A 22,265-nucleotide genomic window follows, 5' to 3' on the forward strand; every position below is an offset into this window, starting at 1 on the left:
GCTAGGAAGAAAAAGAATCAGACATCACTCTGGTACATGTACTGCCAGGGATTGAACTCAGGACCTCATGCTTGAGAGTCCAATGCTTTATCCACTGTGCTACCTCCCAAACCACCATAAACTAAGTTTTTTAAAAGTAAAATGCAATTTAAAAAAAAATCAAAAACATAGTGACTGGAACTGCATAAATACAGTAAGATTTCAACCACCTTTGAAACTGTCAACAATTCTCTCCTTCAGCCTTAACTGATGATTGCATACCACTACTGGCCATCACTGATGCCACTTGTGTGATTCACTTCAGCTTTCCTTCCTCGCCAAAAATTTTTGGTGGACGCCTTCATTGCATGTCAGATCATTTTCAGTGTTTAAATGAACAGGTGCGGTTGATTTTTATTACCTTTGAATCCTCCACTGGTGTATTCTGTGTAACAACAATTTTAGACTCCACTTATGATTTATTAACTCCTTATTTTAGGGTTCTCCTGCAGAACAGGGGGGTATAAAAACAAAATCTATCTTGCTGCTGACGGAGAGAAATGCATGCCATGCAGTTGGTGTCCTACGCTACTTGGAGCGAGCAGATGCGAAGATTCCAGCAGAACTGTATGAGTTTACTGCAGGGGTTCTAGAAGCCAAAGAAGACAAGAAAGCTAAGAGGCCTCTTTGTCCATATCTTAAGGCTTTTGGTTTTTGCAAGTAAGTCTGTTTTTACAAATTGAGATACAATATAAAGTGGCTTGATGAATCATTATAACAGTTCATGCCTATGCAAACCATGCTCTGCCTCATAGCTCCTTCTATGAATATGTCATGGCCTATGGGCTGTTTCAACTTTTTTACTTTTATGGTGAAGCTGCTATAAGCCTTTTTTTGTAGTATCTGGGTGAAACCTAGTGCTTCACACGTGTAAGGCATATTCCTTAACACTAGGATATATCCCTAGCCCTGTGAAAGAGACTGTGTGTGTGTAATGTAGGCATTTTTCTTGGTTACATACTTTGGATTGAAATTGTTGGGTTATGGGGGTAACTTGTTAAACTTTTCCAAAGTGACCATTTTATGAACCTGTCAGTAGTATATGACAGGTTCATAAAATATATTCTAGTGGTTCATAAAATATATTCTAGTGGTTTCATTCATGTTTCCCTGGTAATTAATGATACTGAATACCTTTATATGTAGTTGTGGTACATATGACCATTATTTTTTTGTGGCATGCCTTTTTATTTATGTCATTTGTCTTTTCCCCAATCAGGGTTATCACTGGGACTTAGCAAATACATGACTCCAACACTGAATTTTTTTTTTCTTGTTACAAGGTGAGAGAGAGATAATCAGAGCGTGGCCAGGTGGTGGCACATCTGGTTGAGCCCACATGTTACAGTGCTCAAGGACTTGAGTTCCAGCCCCTGGTCCCCACCTGCAGAGAGAGTGCTTTGTGGGTGGTGAAGCAGTGCTGCAAGTTCCTGTCTCTCTATCATCCCCTTCCTTCTTGATTTCTGGCTGTCTCTATCCAATAAATAAGTAAAGCTAATGAGAGAGAGAGAGAGAGAGAGAGAGAGAGAGAAGGATAGATAGATACTGTAACATTATAGCACTTCTCTTCAAATGCCTCCTCTGCAAGTGTTCCCACATGGTTGGGGCTCAAACCCAGGGGTCCTCATCAGTGATAACTTGTACACATCTCTCAGCCCTCTTGTCTTTTTTGTTTTTAATACAGAACGAGGAGGGAACCAAGGGCCTTATGCATGCATAATGCTTTTTTTTTTTTTTTTAACCAGAACACTGCTCAGCTCTGGCTTATGGTGGTATGGGGGATTGAACCTGGGACTTTGAAGCCTGAGGCATGAGAGTTTCTTTGCATAACCACTGTGGTGTCTACCCGACCTGTATAATGCTTTTGAGTATCATCCTCTACTCAGGTTTTCATTTCTTTTTGTAAGGACAGAGGGGAGAAGAGAGAGACTCAGAACCCTCCACCATCTGTGGGCCTTCTCCCTCTCTCTCCTTGGTGCTGCCCATGGTACTCTCATGTGGTGGCGAGGCTCAGACCCAGGACCTCATTCATGGTAAGGCATGAAATTTGCTAGGTGAGCCATTTCCTGACAAAAGTTTTGCTGGAACCAGAGCATATCTAGCATCACCAAAGCAACCTCGAGAAAAACAGGACTTGGGGCATCACATTATGACCTCAAATTTTACTACAAGGATACTGTAATTAAAACAACCTGGTCCTAGAACTAACATAGACACTGAGACCAGTGGAGTTGAAAGCCCAGAAATAGGTACCCACACCTGTGGAATTGATTTTCTCACAAGAGAACTCAGAATATAAAATGAATAGAGGTGAATCTCTTCAGCAAATGGTGTTGGGGAAATTGTGTTTGAAATGTGCAGGTGAATGAAGCTGAATACAGCACCATGCACAAACGTAAACTCCAGATGGCATCAAAGACATGTTATACCAGGAGTTAGCAAATACACAGAAGAAAACATTGGTAGAACACTCCATAATCTATCCTTCAGAAATGTATTTTATTTATTATTTTTAATAATGATTTTAATAATGATTAACAAGACTGTAAGGTAACAGGGGTACAGTTCCATACAGTTGAACAGATTTACATAAGCAAAAAAGACTGAATGCTCGCTCTCCTATAGAATAAAGAAACAAAGCTAGGGAATAAGCAAAGTCAAATGAAGACAAACCTTTGAGACTGTAGTACTGAGATTATCAAGAGTTGCATAGGAAGGGCACTGCAGAGGAGGGTGGCAGTCCAGTCAATTTTGATGGAGAGATACTGGTGCCCTGTTTGAGATCAAGGCATAGTAACACATCTTGAGGAGGGAAGGAATTGCACTTTGAAAACTGTAAACCAAGGTTACCTCAAAAGTAAATAAAATTAAGAGAGCACTTCCACTTTAATTTTATCATGTATTACTTTTAAAGCCCCTTTTACTTACATTTCCTTCATGACAACTTAATTATTTAATATGATTACTGCTTTTAAAGTATTTGGAGGAGTTGGGCGGTAGCGCAGCGGGTTAAAGGCAGGTGGTGCAAAGGACAAGGACCGGAGTAAGGATTCCAGTTCGAGCCTCCGGCTCCCCACCTGCAGGGGAGTCGCTTCACAAGACTGCAGGTGTCTGTCTTTCTCTCCTGCTCTTGGTCTTCCCCTCCTCTCTCCATTTCTCTCTGTCCTATCCAACAACATTGACATCAATAATAACTACAACAATAAAACAACAAGGGCAACAACAACAAAAAAATGAATATAGTATAAAGTATTTGGAATATAACATCTCCAGTTTCATTTATAGATTAATTTTCTTGAAAATATGTTAAACTGTTTCAAATGTTAATTTTTTTAAAGTTGTTTTTTACATTAATTTATTTTCCCTTTTGTTGCCCTTTTTTATTGTTGTAGTTGTTATTGATGTCGTTGTTGTTAGATAGGACAGAGGAATGGAGAGAAGAGGGGGAGAGAAAGATACCTGCAGACCTGCTTCACCGCTTATGAAGCGACTCCCCTGCAGGTGGGGATCCTTGGGCCAGTCCTTGTGCTTTGCACCACGTGCGCTAAACCCGCTATTAACCGCCTGACTCCCTAAATGTTAATTTTAATCTGCTTTTAAAATCCAGTTACCTTTTTTGCAGAGATAAAAGAATCTGTCCTGATCGGCACCATATTAATCCAGACATAGACGTGCCAAAGAAATTTTCAAACCAGGCTCTACCAAAGTTTGGATACATTAAAGTAAGTTCTACTAAGATCCTGCTATTGAATGGTCCATGGCTATTTTCATGAACATATTTAAATTATTAAGTAGCAAATCCTAATGGTTAGTATTTATATACCATCACTAATTTAATGGTAGGCATATTTATAAGTAAGGTACTTTGGTTTTGGGGCCCAGCTTATTTGGAAAACCAAATTCAAATAAAATGCATGAAGTGCTTCAATTTGAAGTTTTTCTCTCTCTCTCTCTCTCTCTGTCTCTCTGTCTCTCTCTCTCTTTTTTCCAGTTATACATTTTAGAACTATTTATTTATTTTACCAGAGCATCAGCTCTGGCTTATGGTGATGCAGGGGATTGAACCTGTGACTCCAGAGCCTCAGGCAAGACAGTCTGTTTGCATAACCATTATAGTATCTACCCCCACCCTTTAGAACTTTTTTTCATTTGGGATTATATTAAAAATAATAGTTTCTTTTTAAAAAATTTCTTTATTGGGGGATTAATGTTTTACATTTGACAGTATATACAATACTTTGTACATGCATAACATTTCTCAGTTTTCCACATAACAATAGTACAATTTCTATTTCAAAACTATTAGAGGAAAATTACAAGATACAAAAAGAATTGCTCAGAATTTGTCACTTTCTTTTGTAGTTTTTATTTTTTCCTTACTTTTGGAGTTTGATTGCTCTCTCTTTCACCTTCACTTGTGTCTTGTGTTCATTCCTGGCAGTTCTGTCTTCCTTGTGCAGCTGTGTTGTACTTAATTCCTGAGGCTAAGCAAATACCACTGACTAAATCATTTAAAACAATACAACTTTATTATCTTACAATTCTAGAAGGAGAAACCCAGAATCATCCTGTCAGCAGCATGCAGTCCCATTTGAAGACTAGAGAACTGTCCTTTCCTTGCTTCTAAAAGCTTTTATTTAATGCTAGGCATATCTGGGTGACCTTTTGTTTTGAATATTCACAAGCTCAGCCTCCAACTCCATGTTGATTTCTTTTTTACATTTTATTGGACAGAGACAAAATTGAGATGGGAGGGGGGATAGAAGAGAGAGAGGAGAGGCACCTGCAGCACTACTTCACCACTCATGAACCTTCCTCCCTGCAGGTGGGGACCAGGGACTTGCACCTTGTGCATGGTAACATGTGTTTTACTAGAGCCACCACTGCCTAACCTTACCTTCGTGTTGCTTTCTATTTCTTGTGTTTCTTACAAAAGACATTTGTTGCTGGATGTGTGACTCACCCAGATGCTCTAGATCTCTGATATTCAGAGATTACTACATCTTAAAAGACCCCCCCCCCCCCATGAGGTTCTTTAAAGATAGCATACGGACATGTTTCAGAGGCACCACCAAAAACCTCTTAATGGTTTTTCTGTACTGAGGGAAAAGAGAGATTGAAAGACAGTGACTGGTAAGAGCATCATGGCAGCAATTACATGGTATCAGAGATCATGGACGGCAGAGTGGTACTATGGTATCTTTGTTCATCTCTCACTTGCCCTCTTTCCTGTCTTTCTCCTTTTGCCTTTTTCTTTTTTACCAGAGCACTGCTTAGCTCTGGCTTATGGTGGTGCAGGGAATTGAACCTGGGACTTGGGAGCCTCAGGCATGAGAGTCTTTTTGTGTAACCATTATGCTATCTCCCCCTGCCCCTCCTTTTTTCTTTCTCTCCAAATCCTCCCTCCTTTCTGCCTCTGTCTGAAACTTAAAAAGACTAAGTAGTAGAGCTATTTAGGCACAGAGCCCTGGCAGCAAGAATAAAACATTTACTACTCTAAATCCCTTAGGTTTAAATGAAGTTAAAAATAGTTGTAACTATGTTGTTTTTTATTTTGTGTTTATTTTTTGTCTCGTTTCCTAGTATTACATTTATTTTTATTATCACCAGGGTTATTGCTGGGGTTTGGTGCTGACACTACAGATCAACTGTTGCTGGCAGCCATTTTTTCCTTTTTAAAAAAAACTTCTGTTTTTATTAGATAGGACAGAGAGAAGAGAGGGAAGAGGGAGGCAGAGAGAAAGATGAGGTACGTGTAGGCCTGCTTGGCTGCTTGTGAAGCATCCCCCTTGCAGGTGTGGAGCCAGGGTTCAAATTTGGGTCTTTAGGCATGGTAACATGTGCGCTCAGCCAGGTGTGTGGCCACCTGGTTCCCCCAGCTTATTTTTAAATCCCTATTTCTATGGCTTGGGCTCTTAGGACAGAGCTGATTTGTGAGGATACACTTTGGTCAAGGTTATTTTCTCACTGTCTACTATATATATTCCAGATAATACCCTTTTATATTTCAAGCGCAACAAAGTATTTTGGTCGTATAATTGATAAACATGTGGATCTTTATACAACTCTTACTGCTGAGATGAATGAATATTTTGAAGATTCCAATAATAAAACATCTGTTGAAAAAGTGGAGAGATTTGGATTGTATGGATTAGCAGAGAAAACACTTTTTCATAGGTAAAACATCCTGTTTACTTCATCTTGGGGAGCACACGGTAAATTTAAGTAGTTCTAAACTTTTTATATTTTTATGGGGTGCTAGAGAATGAACTTTGTGTCTTGTGTTTTCACTATTTCATCAGTTGCTCATCCTCTGCTGATCCCCCTCACCCCACAACCAGGATACAATTTTATTACACCTGGCCATTTCTCCGTTCAAATAAAGGGAGGCAAAGAATGGGAGAGATACCACAGCACTGGAGCTTTCCCCAATGCCATGACACTTCCGGTGTGCTGCTAGGGCTCGAACCTGGGCTACACATGTGGAAAGGTGTTGTTTTCGACGGGTTATGTTGTTTTCGCCGGGCTGGCTTCACAGGCGGGTAACAGACGACCAGGGACTCATGGTTGAGCTGTAGGCAGTATCTCTTTATTCATGCAGGACGCAGCACAATCTAAGACGAGCTAAGTTAAACTCAAAGTACAGTACTCTAAAACTCACAATGCTGTCTTTATATATACTTGCCAAGTAGGGTGGAAACAGGATGTGACATAGAGAGGGTGGAGAGAAAAGTGACTGGTGAAAATCAGAGTGTGACAAAGAAGGGGCAGAGCAGGCGAGAATCCTATCACTGAACCACAATGCCCTGGAGGGAGGGTGGAACTTGTTAACAGTGGTTATGTAAATAGAATAGTGTTAAGCAGGGGGGATTTAAACCAAATGAAACAGAAGGGGTCTCATGCATACCAACAGAAAGGTGCACACCATACCTGGTGAGCTATCTCTTGGCCCCCTACTGAATTTTTTGAGAGAGAGTAAGGAAGGAGAGACGTTATAGCACTTTTCCATTGATGGAGTTCCCCCAGTGCTATCCATAGTGCTCCTATGTGTTTCTGGGGTTTGACTCCAGGGCCTCTTGCATGGGAAGGCTCATGCTTTATCTACCAGGCGAGCTATCTCCTAGCTCTAAGCCTATTTTTAACTCTGTCCATTTGCCTCAGGAGATAAGTACTCAATCTGTATGCCTCCAGAGGGTGTTGTCAGCATCATGTCCAGCCAGCTTACTCTCCCAGTTCTATATATGAGGCTCGTCTGGTCTCTTGGGCCCCTGAGCAAGCAAGCATGGAGAATAGTGTAACATTTACTCGTGGACAATTACTGAACTGCATTGTGTGCTATATTATACACATATATCTGTAACATAGTTCATGCCTATAAAGGCCCCTTGAGATGGGCGTTATTCCCTTCCACTGATAGGCAAACTAAGCCTTGGTGAGCTTACATAACTATCTAGTGCCAACCCAATAAACAGTACAGTCAGTGTCCCAAGCCAGGTACTCCCTTACTTACTTATTTTAACTTATTTGACAAGACAGAAATTGAGAGGGGCAGGGGAAATAGAGGTGGAGAAAGAAAGATACCTGTAGTCCCGCTTCACTGCTTGTGAGTGTAAATCCTGCAGGCGGGGAGTGGGAGCTCGAGCCCAGCTCCTTGTGCATGGTGATGTGTGTGCTTAACCGAGCATGCTCCTGCCTGGCCCCGCCAGGTGCTCTACCTCAGATACTGCGTCAGGCTCCACATGGTAATAGCTAGACTGAGAAACTCTGCAAACTTAGTTTCCCCTGTTAATTTTGATTGTATTTCCAGGCTAAGTGATTTTCTCTATTTAAAGATGGCTACACACTTAAAAATACACAAGCTTTAATTAAATTTATCACTGCAAAATAAAATAAGCCATGACTTTTCCAACAACCCAATATTTTTAGTATGGAATAGAACCATATAGTTTATGAGTATTTGCTTAGAACATTTTTATGCACCTCTGGAGAGTGAACTGAGGGCCTTGCGCATGCTATAATACCACCAAGTGTTCTCCCTAGTCCAGCTGCCCCCTTCTACATAGAGGAAGAGGAGAGGAAAGAGGGAAAGACACCAAAGCACTGCTCCACCATCCATGGAGTTTCCTTTGGTACTGTCCTTGGTACTTCCATGTGGTGTCAGGGATCAAACCCAGGACCTCACACATGGCATAGAATGACATGGGCTCTACCCGGGGGGTTATCTCTTGTCCCTATATTTTGCAGATGAGTCAGATTAGGCAAAGATTATTTCCATTTTGGAATCTCTATTAAATTGATGTCACTGTTCTTAAGGGTTCAGGTGTTAGAGATGAGTCAAAAAGAAGACACATGGGCTCTGGATAACATCCTTGTCAAGTTTATAGATGAAGGCAGAACTGCACTTGTCACAAGAGAACAATTGATGTATCTCCCAGAACATTTTCACACTCTACCTCCCCAAGCAGTGGAATTTATTGTGTGTAGAGTGAAACCCACTGATAATGAGATTGAATGGAATCCTAAGGTGAGTTACTTGGTTTCTGCCCCTTGTTAATTTTTAGAACACATGTTGGCTAAAACATGCATCTTTGAAGTTTAGTTTAATTTAGAGGATTGAAAATGGGTGAAATTCTTCATGTTCCAGATTAGTTTAACACACAATCTGTTTGGATCATTATTCATGCAGGATTGTCCTTCCAGTGTATAGATCTAGCTTTGAACCTCAGAAAGGCACTGCCCTCCATGCCCACCCAGGTACAACTAGTTATCATAGCTTTAGAATGGGATGTAATGGAGAGATGTATCATGGGATGTGTAAAGTATTGCCCATGTTTTCAGCTTAGTGAGGAAAAAAACAAAACAGCATGAAAGACCCTACAAAAGTGAATGTTTTGTCAAAGGGGGTATGTAAGTGATACAAACTCTCTGGACAGGCCAAAAAATCCTATTGGGGTTGGGAAAATGGACAAAGAGAGCTCAGAAGAGTTTACATTTATATTTCCTCTGGACTCTCTGTGGAGCTAGGATGTCAACAAGTAGGGAGAATCAGGTATTGAGGTGAATAAAACTACTTTTGCCAAAACATGGAGCATAGGAAAAGTTTCCCAGGTAGATACCTATGGTGTCCCCAAGTTTGGAGGTCAAGGAGGAATAGGCAGGTAGACATTCCTGCTCATCACTAGAAAAGTGAATCTTGGGAGTCAGGCTGTAGTGCAGCAGGCTAAGCGCAGGTGGCGCAAAGCACAAGGACCGGCATAAGGATCCCGGTTCGAACCCCGGCTCCCCACCTGCCAGGGGAGTCACTTCACAGGCGGTGAAGCAGGTCTGCAGGTGTCTATCTTTCTCTCCTCCTCTCTGTCTTCCCCTCCCTCTCTCCATTTCTCTCTGTCCTATCCAACAACAACAACAACAATAATAATAATTACAACAATAAAACAAGGGCAACAAAAGTGAATAAATAAAAATAAAATAAATATAAAAAAAGATTTAAAAAAAAAGGAAAAGAAAAGTGAATCTTTTCCATAGTGATGCTTTGGCTTCTTTAAAGAAAGGTTGTGATTAGGATACGAAGTAAGCCTTTGCAACTGATAAAGAACTTAGAGGTATCTATTCAAAGAGAGCAAAAACACTTACCCAAAGATATTCGTGTACTCCTGTGTTTATAGCAGCACAGTTTGTAATAGCCCAAAGATAGAAGCAGCCCAGATGCCCAGTGACAGATGACTGCTTAAGAAAGTTGTGGTACAAATAGAATACTCCTCAGCTATTAAAAATGATGAAATCATTTCCTTTCCTCTTCTTGAATGAAACTTAAAGGAATCATATTGTGAGACCAGCCAGAAGTGGAAAGATGAATACCAGTTGACCTCACTTATAGGTAGAAGGGAGAGGGTTGAGTCAGCACAAGGTATCAATACACAGTGACACACAAGAACCCAAGTTGGTAGTGAGATCTGTGTGCAGAACCTGTTATGAAAAGATGTGAGATTTCACCCATGTAACAACTATCCTGTCAATCATTATTTCCCTAATAAAACTTTAGTATTCATCCAAGGTATTTATTTATTTTGTATGTGTGTAAAATTTCTCAGTTTTCCACATAACAATTCAACCCCTTCTTATTCAACCCCCTCTGCCATCATATTCCAGGACCTGAACCCTGCTCTCCACCCTAGTCTTTTATTTTAGTGCAAATACACCAACTCCAATCCAAGTTCTGCCTTGAATTTTCTTATTTTCCAGCTTCTTATTATTAGTGGTTTAATAATGATTGGCAAGATTGTGGGATAAGAGGGGTACAATTTCATACAATTCCCACCACCAGAGTGCCATATCCCGTCTCCATTGAAAGTTTCACTATATATATATATATATATATATATATATATATATATATATATATATATATATAATTTTTTTTTTTTTTTTTTTTTGCTTCCAAGGTTATCGCAGGGGCTCAGCTCAGTGCCTGCACTATGAATCCACTGCTCCTGGAGATGGTTTTTCCACTTTGTTGCCATTGTTGCCACTGATGCTATTGGATAGGACAGAGAAATGGAGAGAGATGATGATGATAGAGGGAGAGAAAGATGAGACACCTGAAAACCTGTCTTATTTCCTAAAATATTTGTTTATTTACTGGATAGAGACAGAGAAATGGAAAATGGAGAGGGGAGGTAAAACGACACCTGCAGCACTGCTTTACCACTCACGAAACTATCGCTCGCTGCAGGTGGGGACTGGGAAGGTTTATGGTTTACAGTAAAGTACAATTTCTCGTCTCACCAAGATAGGTGTCTGCAAAACACCCTCAACCAGAATATTGCTCGGGTCTGGCTATTAGTGGTGCTGGAGATTGAACCTAGGACCTTGGTCGTTGGAGTCTTTTGCATAACCAATACAGTATATCCCCAACTTAAAGCTGTTGTCTTAAGCTTCAGATCATTTTTTCCCCTCAGGTTACTCGGTTTATTCATCAGAAAATTACTGGGAAACTGCATGATGCAAAAGTGGTACTGACTTTGGGAAATACAGTTTGGATTGATCCAATGGTAAGTAATACTGTTTTCCTAAAAATAGATTGTTGTGGGGCCAGGTGGTGGTGCACCTGGTTAAGTGCACACACTGTAGTGCACAAGGACCCGGATTCAAGCCCCTGGTCCCCACCTGCAGGGGGGAAGCTTCATGAGCGGTGAGGCAGGGCTGCAGGTGTCTGTCTCTCTGCCTGTCATCCTCTTCCCCCTTGATTTCTGGTTGTTTCTATCCAGTAAGTTAAAAAAAAAAAGATAACTTTAAAAAAGTTTAAAAAATAGATTGTTCGAATTACTTGAAATTACTTAAATTATTCCAGCCTGTTGCTTGAATAAATAAATACTGACCTTACATAGGTGAATGCATATTTGGGGTTTTCTGTTAGGAAGAGATCTTTGTTTATTTTTCCTTTTTTTGCTACCGGGTCTTCACACCTGTGTAAGTCTACTGCTCCCAATAAACTTGTACCCTCTTTATTGTCTTTTTTTTTATACCCTCTTGCAATCACAGATAGAAACAGAGAAAAAGGGGGGTCGGGTGGTGGCGCAGTGGGTTAAGCGCATGTGGCGCAAAGCGCAAGGACCGGTGTAAGGATCCCGGTTCGAGCCCCCGGCTCCCCACCTGCAGGGGAGTCACTTCACAGGCGGTGAAGCAGGTCTGCAGGTGTCTGTCTTTCTCTCCCCCCCTCTGTCTTCCCCTCCTCTCACCATTTCTCTCTGTCCTGTCTAATAATGAATAGCGTCAACAATGGCAATAATAATAACCACAGCGAGGCTACAACAACAAGGGCAACAAAAGAGGGAAAAAGTGGCCTCCAGGAGTGCTGGATTCATGGTGCAGGCACCGAGCCCAGCAATAACCCTGGAGGAAAAAAAAAAAAAAGAAACAGAGAAAAAGGAAAAGACAAAGAGATAGAAAGAAAGCTACCACAGTACTGCTCCACCTCTTGTGAAGCTTCCCTTTTTCTCTCATGTGCCAGAGACACTAACCCACATCCTCAATTTACCTGGTAAAGGGACACTCTACCAGGTGAGCTGTTTCTAAGCCCTAGGAAGAGTGTTTCTTTCTCCTCCCACCCTACATTATTTAGGTCATACATTTGTGGGGTTTTTTTTCCCCTTCTTCTGCTTGAGGAAATGCTTTATGTTGTAATTCAGTGCTTACAGGCCTTTGTGTACATATAATCAAACACTCATATATGCATATATGTATCCTCAGTGGTTTCATAAGAGCTTACTGAAACTATCCTAACTACATGTGGCAGTCTCCAACACTTAAATTTCCACTCTGTTCCATACTTTAAAATATTGGTTGAGGGAGTTGGGCGGTAGCGCAGCGGGTTAAGCGCAGGTGGCACAAAGTGCAAGAACCAGCCTAAGGATCCCGGTTCGAGCCCCCGGTTCCTCCCCTGTAGGGGAGTCACTTCACAAGCAGTGAAGCAGGTCTGCAGGTGTCATCTTTCTTTGCCCCTCTGTTTCCCCTCCTCTCTCCATTTCTCTCTGCCCTACCCAACAATGACAACAACAACAATAATAACTACAACAGCAATAAAAACAACATGGGCAACAAAAAGGAAATTAATAAATTATTTTTTAAAAAATAAAATAAAATATTGGTTGAGTAGGGAAGTCATTTAGTGGAATAGCACAGGACTCAAATGCATATGTTTCCTGAGTTCAATTCCCAGCACTATGTCAGAGCAGTGCTTTCTCTTTCATAAATAAATTAAGTTTAATTAATGGTTGCATACAAACAATGGGCTCTCACAGTGGGTCTGTAGCTGCCTGCAGCACTCCAGAGTCCATGTGTCTGGTTGTAAATGATCTCGAAGCCCTGGCACATGATTGGTGATGCCAAGGATCCCAGTCCTTGAAGACATTTTTCTGTTCACAGATTCCTGTCTTGTTCATTCACCTAGTATTAACTGAGCAGCTACAGTATATGAGGACCCATACAAGGTCCTTGGGTTCCCTGTGGAACTGCCATGGAGTGATCTGAGGGCTGAGTCAAGGACATAGTTCAGAGGCTCAGTGTATCCCCTCTGATGCTGGCACCATTTTCTCTCTGCACACCAAGAATTCGTATTTTTCAGTTCAAAATTTTTGCTATGTTAGGCTTACATCTTAATTATGGTTATTTATAGTATGTGAGAGAGTTCAGTTGATGAAAAGTCTTCTGTTTAAAGTTATTTTTATAAAATGTGGAAAGGCTTAAACTTTAAAAGATGAGTTGTTAAAAGAAACTTTTAAGAGGAAAAAAAGTAAGAGTAAGAGGAAAAAAAGATGACATTTGGAAGAGAAGGTAAAAGGTACTGATCAGTAGCTGAAGAGAGTGTAGATCTTAGTTGATCTTAGCTGAAGAGAGTGTAGATCTTAGTTGACTAAGTCGTCGGGCTGGCTTCACGGGCGGGTAACAGACGACCAGGGACTCATGGTTGAGCTGTATGCATTAGCATTATCTCTTTATTCATGCAGGATGCAACGCAATCTAAGCCGAGCTAAGCTAAACTAAAAACTACAAACAGTCTTGTCCTTATAAATATACTAGCCCAGTAGGGTGGGAACAGGATGCGACACAGAGAGGGTGGAGAGAAAAGTGACTGGTGAAAATCAGAGTGTGACAAGGAGAGGGGGCAGAGCAAAAACATATCATGAACCAGTGGGGATTGAACCAATGCTCTGCAGTGGTTATGTAAATAGAATACAGTAGTTATGTAAATAGAATAGTGTTAAGCATACCAACAGTTGATGATGTAATAACTTTGTGGAAAATAGAAACTTACGGGGGCCGGCCAGTGGCATACTCGGCCAAGCACACGTATCACCATACTCAAGGATCTAGGTGCAAGTCCCTGATCCCCACCTGCAGGGGGGATGCTTCACTTACTTAGGTCTTCACCTACTTAGGTCTGCCCTTTCAGGGAAAAAAATAATTTTGAAAAAAAGGAAAGAATCAGGAACTGTGGATTCATGATGCTAACACCAAAGCCCCAGCCATAACCCTGGTGGCAATAAAAAAGAAAACAAGAACTTAATTTAAGCAAGGATTGTTTTTAAAGGATAGCTAAAGAGTTGAGCAGTAAATGAGCTTCTGTAGCTCAGAGTGCAGTAGTGAACTTTGGGCACTGTAAGGTGGGGAAACAGTCCCCTAAATCTGCTCTTTTCTCCCCCAGACCAGCTTGGTCCTTAGTATGGCTAGAAAAAGGCTCCAACATCCACTGCAGCTAGAAACATATTCCAAGGGTTCTCTTAGGAAGGGGCTCCAGCCTTTGCCATCCTGGTCTCCTATCCTGTCCCAGTCCTTCAAGGAAGGGATGGTCACTTCCTGTAAATTTTCATGTTTTACTTAATCTTAGATAAATAGGAATGGATGAGAAATTTTTGGTTGCAGAGAAAAGAGGAGACTGTCCAGAGCTCAGGATCCTAAGGCCTTTCTGGGCACATAAAGACTCAGTTTACAACCCCTCCTGTTAAGAGAGGTAAAATACTTGAGATTTTTGGTGTGGTTGGAGAAATGTAGATTGATTTTAGGGTTTGTCTCAGCATTTGGCTTTGGCTTCACCCCAAACCTGACTGTTTTTGCAGCATGGAACTGGGCTTTGGAGAACTGAGATGTAACCTTGACTATGCAGTGACTTGATGCTGCAGAGGGAAGTCCCTTTTACAGTGTTGATGTATCCAGGTGCATTAAACATTCCATAACTGCATGGAGTGTCCTGGTTTGAGTGTTATTTATTTAAAGTTCAAAATGTGGTTTCTACAAATGTTTTTTTTTTTCTTTGATTCAAGGTGCATATTACAAAACTTCCAAATTTGAAAACGTCTATCATTGATTATAACGTTCGAGCTGAAATTTTGTCAATGGGAATGGGGATTGATAATTCAGAACACATAGAACAACTTAAAAAATTATACAAAGCAGCCAAAATGCCAGCTTTTGAAGAAAACCTAAACCAAACCATGTAAGTGTATTTTTGTCTCCCTTTTGGTAGGGCTGTTTTATGGAAATGAAACTCACAAGTGATAGAGACCTGTTCGCTTTTCTCGGTTTTAATAATTACCAAGATTTGGGAAATCTTGTTTTATTCATGTTGTAACCCACATTTTTGTTTCTTGATCAAGTAGGATAGGACAAACCCCAAGAATGCTATTTCCACATATACTTCTCATTGAAGGCATTTTAATTTTTATCTGTTGGTAGTACGTATAGTGTACAATGAGTGTAATTCAATGGCGTGGTGAATGCAGAAAGAGCCCCAGATAAGAGCATCCTCAGAGCCATCCCTTGCCCTCCCTAAGAGCAGCACCTCTCCTGAAATGGGGAGACATGGGTGATTCTTGCTTGACTGGTTTTTCCCTTTGTTTGAATGAAATTATGCAAACAATAGTTTGAAAAATCTTTTTAAATACAAGTTTTATTTATTTGCTTATTTTAGAGAGAGAATTTGAGAGGGAGGAGACAGAGAGGAGAGAGACACCTGTAGCACTGCTTCACAGCTCATGAAGCTTCCCTCCTGTAGGTGGGAACCAGGGGCTTGAACCTGGCCTCTTAGGTGCTGTGGTGTGTGTACTCAAACAAGTACACATCTTCCTGACTCCCCCAAACATGATCTTTGTATCTATCTTGTTTAGCTAAAAGTATTAATTAAGCTTTAGCTGTAGGTCATAACTTCTCACTGCTGCATAATGTCTCCTATGCATATACCATAATTTACCCAGTTTCACTGTTGATAGGAAGTCTCCACTCCTAGTGTAGTAAGTTTCTCCTACGTGTGATTTGCTGCATTTATGACGATATTTATGATGGAGTGGACTTGCTTAGAGTTGCTGCCCAGCAGTTTGCCAAGTTGGTTTACTCTGGTTTCCACCTTTATGAGCAGTATATGAGAGGTTATGAAAGTTTCTCTGAGGAAGCATGCTAGCAGCCACCAGTGGAGAATATGGACATGGTGTCTGTGTGACCCACAAAAGACCTGTCTCAGTAGCACTTAGAGTCAGGAAGAAGATTCACAGACACTTGTTAGACAACTGAATAAAAGATACTTCATAATGAAGTTGTCAGGAAAAAATTACATTAAAACTGCAATGTAAGAATGTGCTATATGCTTTCCAGATGTGAGAGGTGAGCCTGTTAGCTCAACCTGTTAGAGCACCAGCTTGTCACAAGCCACAAGTTCAATCTTCTGTGCCATCATATACTAGAACTGAGCAATGTTCTGATATCTTTCTCCCCCTCCTCCCCATAACTAATTTCAAAAATAGTATTAAAAAGGATATTCTAGGCTGGTAAAATGGTTCTCTTGGTTAATGTGATGCTTTGCCATGTGCATGACTCAGTTGCAAGTCTGGTCTCCACAGCATTCAAGTCAGTACTGTAGTTATTTTGCTTTGTTTTCCTTCCATCCCTCCTTGCCTCCTTCTATCCCTCTCTGCCTCCAGCCCAGAGTGGTGAAGCCCCTCTGATGACCCCCCTTTATGCACACACACACGAACACACACACACACACCCCAGAGTGGTGAAGCCCCACTGATGACCCCACTTCACACCCACCCACCACCAGAAAATGCATCTAGCAGTTCAGAAGGAAGCCTGGGAGAGGGAGTGGCCCCAGGACAGCCGTGAGGGCAGATTGAAAAGAGGACTGAGTACTGCACAGTGGGGTTAATGATGTGGTCATTAGTTAACTTTTGGGAGATCCCAACTTTGCAGGTGAAAAGTGGAGGAGCTTAAAGGAATAAAGCTGTGATTTAAATCTTAGAAAGCTGAGTGGTGGCTCACCCACTCTGGTACTCTCATCAGAGCACACTTGTTATTGTAGACAAGGACCTGGGTTCACCTGCAGGGAGTAATCTGCACAGGGGGTGAAGCAGTGCTGCAGATATCTTCCCTTTCATCTTCTACTAAAACAAGAAAAAAACATTAGGAACAGTGGAGTCATATAGGCACCAAGCTTTAGCAGTAACCCTGGTGACAAAAAATATTGTGTATGCTTAGTTCTTTGTCTTAATAAAATTGGGTATCTGTGAGATTAAGATTTATGATGGTTTTTATACAATTTATTTTGCCTCCAAGATTATCGCTGGCGCTTGGTGCCTGCACTACAAATCCACTGCTCCTGGAGGCTGTTTTTTCTCTTTTGTTGTCCTTGTTGTTTATTTATTTTCTACCAGAGCACCTTTTAGCTCTGGATTATGGGTGTGCTAGGGATTAGACCTGGGACCTTTGGTGTTTCAGGCATGAAAATTTTCTTTTGCAATACCCTTATGCTATCTCCTCAGCCCCAGTTTTTATAGACTTTTAACAAGGAGAATTCCTCTGCCCTTATAATCTTCTTTAAAATGAAGGTATCATTCCCAGTTTAGTAGATTTAATCAAAGTCACAACTGGTCACTTAATGGAAATACAATAACAACTATTAAGCCCAGGCCTGGGTTAAGCACTCTGCTTGGTCCTGTTGCACTTGGCTTTGTGGTTGTGTCGGGAGTACTGACATGTTGTCATAAGCATAAGAGAAAGAGAGCGGGGTCAGGCAGTAATGCAATGGGTTAAGCTCACGTGGCACTAAGCGGAAGGACCAGGCTAAGGATCCCGGTTCGAGCCCCCGGCTCCCCACCTGTAGGGAAGTCACTTCACAGGTAGTGAAGCAGGTCTGCAGATGTCTGTCTTTCTCTCCCCTTCCTCTCTCTATTTCTCTGTCCTATCCAACAACGACATCATCATCAACAACAAAAATAAATACAACAAGGGCAACAAAAGGGAATAAATAAATATTTTTCAAAAATTAAAAAGAAAAATGAAAAGAGATAGAGCTTAGAGTGAGCACAAATAATGGAGTCAGGTGGCATTTGAGCAGAGTCAAAACTTGGTAAGTGGGGCAAGAAGGAAGAAGCATGGTAGTTTTTGTAGTAGACTCTTAGACTTGAGGCTTGGTGGTTCCAGATTCAGTTCTTTATTTAGCATCATCAGCTAGATGAGCTGAGGAAAATAAATAAGTAAAAGCTAGAGCTGAGTAATAATGCTCTGGTTATTTGTTTGCTTATTCCTTGCATTTAACTTGATAAGTGTAAGGAGGAAGAACTCCTTGGGTGGGGGGTGGGGCTAGTGAAGGGTCAGAGCCCTGGTAGTGGAGTACGGTAGGCCGCATAGAGGTGAGGAAGGGCCAAGGAGAAGTCCTTGAGTAGGTGGCACAGTAGACACTGCCCTCTGCCATTTGGGGGTGCCACCCTCCAGGTTTCATGCTGGTGAATTGGGAGTTCTTTAGGAAAGCACACATGCACATTCCCAAGGGTAGGCAGGTCTGCATGCATGTGTGCACATGCATTTGCAAGGTCATACAAACGGCTTTTCATTCCTGAGACTCTGAAGTTACAGGCATCACCACAAGCCAGAGCTGAGCAGTGTTCTGGTTAAAAAAAAAAAAAAAAAAGGTAATCATAACACATGAGGAAGAAAATTGAGTGGCTAGGAGGCAGAAGGTGATTTTTTTTTTTTTAACTGTGTAGCTCTTCTTATTTTCAAATATTGAGTCACATGAGTATGCTGACTCTTAACATTTAAAAGTAAAACATTACAAGACCAAAGTGAACTTCTCCGCACTGCTAGTAGAGTGATCTACAGTTACTAAGTATAGTAGGACTTAGTAATAAAAGACAAATACATTTATATTATATTATATTATATTATATTATATTATATTATATTATATTATATTATATTATATTATATTATATTATATTGTTTCCCATATTTAAATGTCTCCTTTTCCTTTTGGTGAGTACAGATGACGGTTTGTTTTTGTTTGTTTGTTTTGATAAAAACTTTTCTAGAAATAGATACACACTGAGGATCGGTAAGAGGATCGGTCTTTGGGAAGATGAACTTGGGGGGGAGAGGATGAAAGAACACATCTTTTGTTTCTTGCCTTTTTTATCATGTTTGAAGTGGATAGAGGTATGTGTTGTTCTCAAAGTTTATGACTTAGAAGGAAAATTACGAGTGAGATAACAGTGGTAGGTAGGTGGTGTCACACATCTGTCTAGTCTGTGGTTGGTGATGGAGCCCAGTGAGCAGGCCGCCCAGCCGTCCTCCACGGGCAGCCGGGCACTGACTCCTGGTAGCAAGCTCTTCACTCTCCACTATTGCTTGCTTCTACTCCTCACTGGGAGTCCCTGTAGAGAGCCATTTTGCCAGTTTCTTCAAGTCTCAAAGTCGACCGACCACCTCTTCTTCTGTCTAGGATGCCTGCTTCAGCAGAAGATGCCACTGGTCTGCAGGGCACAGGGCAAGAGGACAAGGACTCAGAAAAGGCTGCTGACTCCAAGATGAACTCAGAGAGCCAAATGCATGGTTGGTTACTTACAGTTAACTCTGAATCACTACCACTTGGCAATTTTCTTAATCTTTAGACTTTTCAGCTATTAGATAAGCTACAGAGAAGATGAATTATGGGAGGAAGGTGGCTAGTACTACTTAATTTCCTGTTTTTGACAATTCAGCTTCCAGTACTTGGCTGACATTTTTTTCCCATTTACTATCTTAGGTATAATATAATTTGTGATCACCAGAATTTTTTCCATATTTGTATATCCATAACCACAGTTGAAGCTGTCAACATGTCTAAGAACCCCAGCGGTCTCCCTGCATGCACGTCCTTTCTGGTTATTCTGACTTGTCATCATTTGTTCTGTACAATTAAGAGCATGTAGTATATACTCTCATTAACAGTACATCTTTGAAATTCATTAATATCATTACAAGTCTATATATACAAGTTTATTCATTTATACTATTACAAGTGGGAGTAGAGAGTCAGGCGGTAGTGCAGCGGGTTAAGCGCAGGTGGCGCAAAGCACAAGGACCGGCCTAAGGATCCTGGTTTGAGGCCCCAGCTCCCTACCTGTAGGGGAGTCGCTTCACAGGCGGTGAAGCAGTTCTGCAGGTGTCTATCTTTTTCTCCCCCTTTCTGTCTTCCCCTCCTCTCTCCATTTCACTCTGTCCTATCCAACAACAATGACTACAACAATGAAAAACAACAGGGGCAACAAAAGGGAAAATAAATAATATAAAAAAAATTTTAAAAACCCAAATAAGTGGGAGTAGTCTTTTTATCATAAACATACCACAGTTTATTTATATGCTTACTGGTAGACCTTGAAGTCATTTTGAGTTTCTTTTGTTTTATTTTGTTTTTTGACTTAGGGCCTCATGCCTGCACAGTGTCACTAATCAAGACTTCTTCTTTTTTTTTTTTTTTTGTTTCCTTTCAGAGCTAGAGAGAGGAGGGGAGATACCACAGCACCAGAACTTCCTTCAATGCCCTGATAGTTCTGTGCAGTTCCAGGATTTGAACCTGGGCCAGGCAGGTGGCAAGGCATGCACTCCAGCAGGTAAGATATTTCTCGAGCCTTGTTTCTAGTTTTTGACTATTAATAAAGTCACTTGTGAAAAATTGTTGTTCAAGCCTTTGGATGGAGACTTTCTTTAAATGTCTTAGTTTGAAAGTTTAAATTGATTTAGAAATGTTATGTTGAAGAACCAGGAAATAGCTTACCTGATAAGAACATATACTTTTTGGGGGTTGGGCGGTGGCATAATGGGTTAAGCTCATGTGGCACAAAGTGCAGGGACCGGTGTAAGGATCCTGGTTCGAGCACCTGGCTCCCCACCTGCAGGGGAGTCACTTCACAGGTGGTGAAGCATGTCTGCAGGTGTCTATCTTTCTCTCCCCCTCTCTGTCTTCCCCTCCTCTCTCCATTTCTCTCTGTCCTACCCAACAACAAACAACATCAACAATGGCAATAATAATAACCACAGCGAGGCTACAACAACAAGGGCAACAAAAAGGGGAAAAAATGGCCTCCAGGAGCAGTGGATTCATGGTGCAGGCACTGAACCCAGAAATAACCGTGGAAGGGAAAAAAAAAAGATCATACACTTTTTATGCATGAGCCTCTGGATTTAAGTTCTGACACTACATAGAACACCATGGATGACACCAAGAGGGAGTCTCAGTGAGTGAAGGAATGTGAATGATAGAGTAATACTGCCATGCATTTCCTCTTGTCTGTTCCTCTCTAATTTCCTCCTTTAAAAAGTTGTGAGGGAGTCGGGCGGTAGCACAGCGGGTTAAGTGCAGGTGGCACAAAGTGCAAGAACCGGCCTAAGGATCCCGGTTCGAGTCCCTGGCTCCCCACCTGCAGGGGGGTTGCTTCACAAGCGATGAAGCAGGTCTGCAGGTGTCTATCTTTCTCTCTCCCTCTCCTCTCTCAATTTCTGTCCTATCCAAAAAGAAAAAAAATTACATGTAGCATTGGCTCCGTAGTATATTGACTGCTGGCCATTGGCCTAGTTTTCCCTAGTGATGGATGCTAGCAGTAAATGACAGCAAAGAAGCCTAGACGTTTGTATCCTGTGGTCATTGATTTTAATACTGAATCTTCTCAAAGAGTAGCTTAAGGGTGCCGGATGGTGGTGCACCTTGGTTAAATGCACATAGTACTAAGCACAAGGACCAACTCCCCACCTGCAAGAGGGACTCTTTACAAGTGGTGAAGCAAGTCTGCAGGTGTCTCTCCCCCTCCTCCCTCAGTTTCTCTCTGTCCTGTCCAATGAAATGAGGGAAAATGGCCACCAGAATCCATGAATTCATAGTGCTGGCACTGAGCCCCAGCGATAACCTAGAGGCAAAAAAAAGGTAGTTTAACTCCTACTTGTTCATATATACTTTATTTTTTTTAATTTGCTTCTCCCCCTTTTGTTGCCCTTGTTGTTTATATTGTTGTAGTTTTTATTATTGTTGTTGTTGCATAAGACAGAAACCAAGAGAGGGAGACAGAGGGAGAGAAAGATAGACACCTGCAGACCTGCTTTACTGCTTGTGAAGCGACCCCCCTGCAGGTGGGGAACCGGGGACTTGAACTGGGAGCCTTACAGCTGGTCCTTGTGCTTCATGCTACATGCGCTTAACCTGTTGCGCTACCACCTAACTCCCTATTTATTTTAATAAATAGAGATATAGAAAGGCCAAAGGACTGCTTAGCTCTGGTTTATGCTGGTGCTGAGGGTTGAACCTGGGACTCTGGAGCCTTAGGCATGAAAGCCTTTTTGTATCACCACTCTGTTGTCTTCCCTAGCTCTTCCTGCTTGTTCAGTATTATTACTTGTAAAGTCTGTCCTTAGTTAGCTTTACTAAGTGT

At 41.4% G+C, this 22,265-nt stretch overlaps 1 protein-coding gene across 2 annotated transcripts in view; it reads left to right on the forward strand.

Moving 5' to 3' along the window:
* Positions 1–22,265, forward strand: part of TDRD12 (tudor domain containing 12) — an 81,436-nt gene that overhangs the window by 55,438 nt on the left and 3,733 nt on the right. Inside the window, exons 20-28 of one of the 2 annotated variants that reach the window (XM_007539503.2) lie at positions 241–380; positions 479–699; positions 3,662–3,761; positions 6,029–6,216; positions 8,353–8,563; positions 10,998–11,090; positions 14,859–15,031; positions 19,307–19,416; positions 20,337–20,456. In XM_007539503.2, the coding sequence (XP_007539565.2) occupies positions 241–380; positions 479–699; positions 3,662–3,761; positions 6,029–6,216; positions 8,353–8,563; positions 10,998–11,090; positions 14,859–15,031; positions 19,307–19,416; positions 20,337–20,456 (1,356 nt within the window). Of the gene's footprint in view, positions 1–240; positions 381–478; positions 700–3,661; positions 3,762–6,028; positions 6,217–8,352; positions 8,564–10,997; positions 11,091–14,858; positions 15,032–19,306; positions 19,417–20,336; positions 20,457–22,265 lie in introns of those variants that run through there. The other variant, XM_060185670.1, reaches the window with a different exon arrangement.

The sequence above is a fragment of the Erinaceus europaeus genome, chromosome 2, assembly GCF_950295315.1.
Source record: "Erinaceus europaeus chromosome 2, mEriEur2.1, whole genome shotgun sequence".
Classification (NCBI taxonomy): Eukaryota; Metazoa; Chordata; class Mammalia; order Eulipotyphla; family Erinaceidae; genus Erinaceus; species Erinaceus europaeus.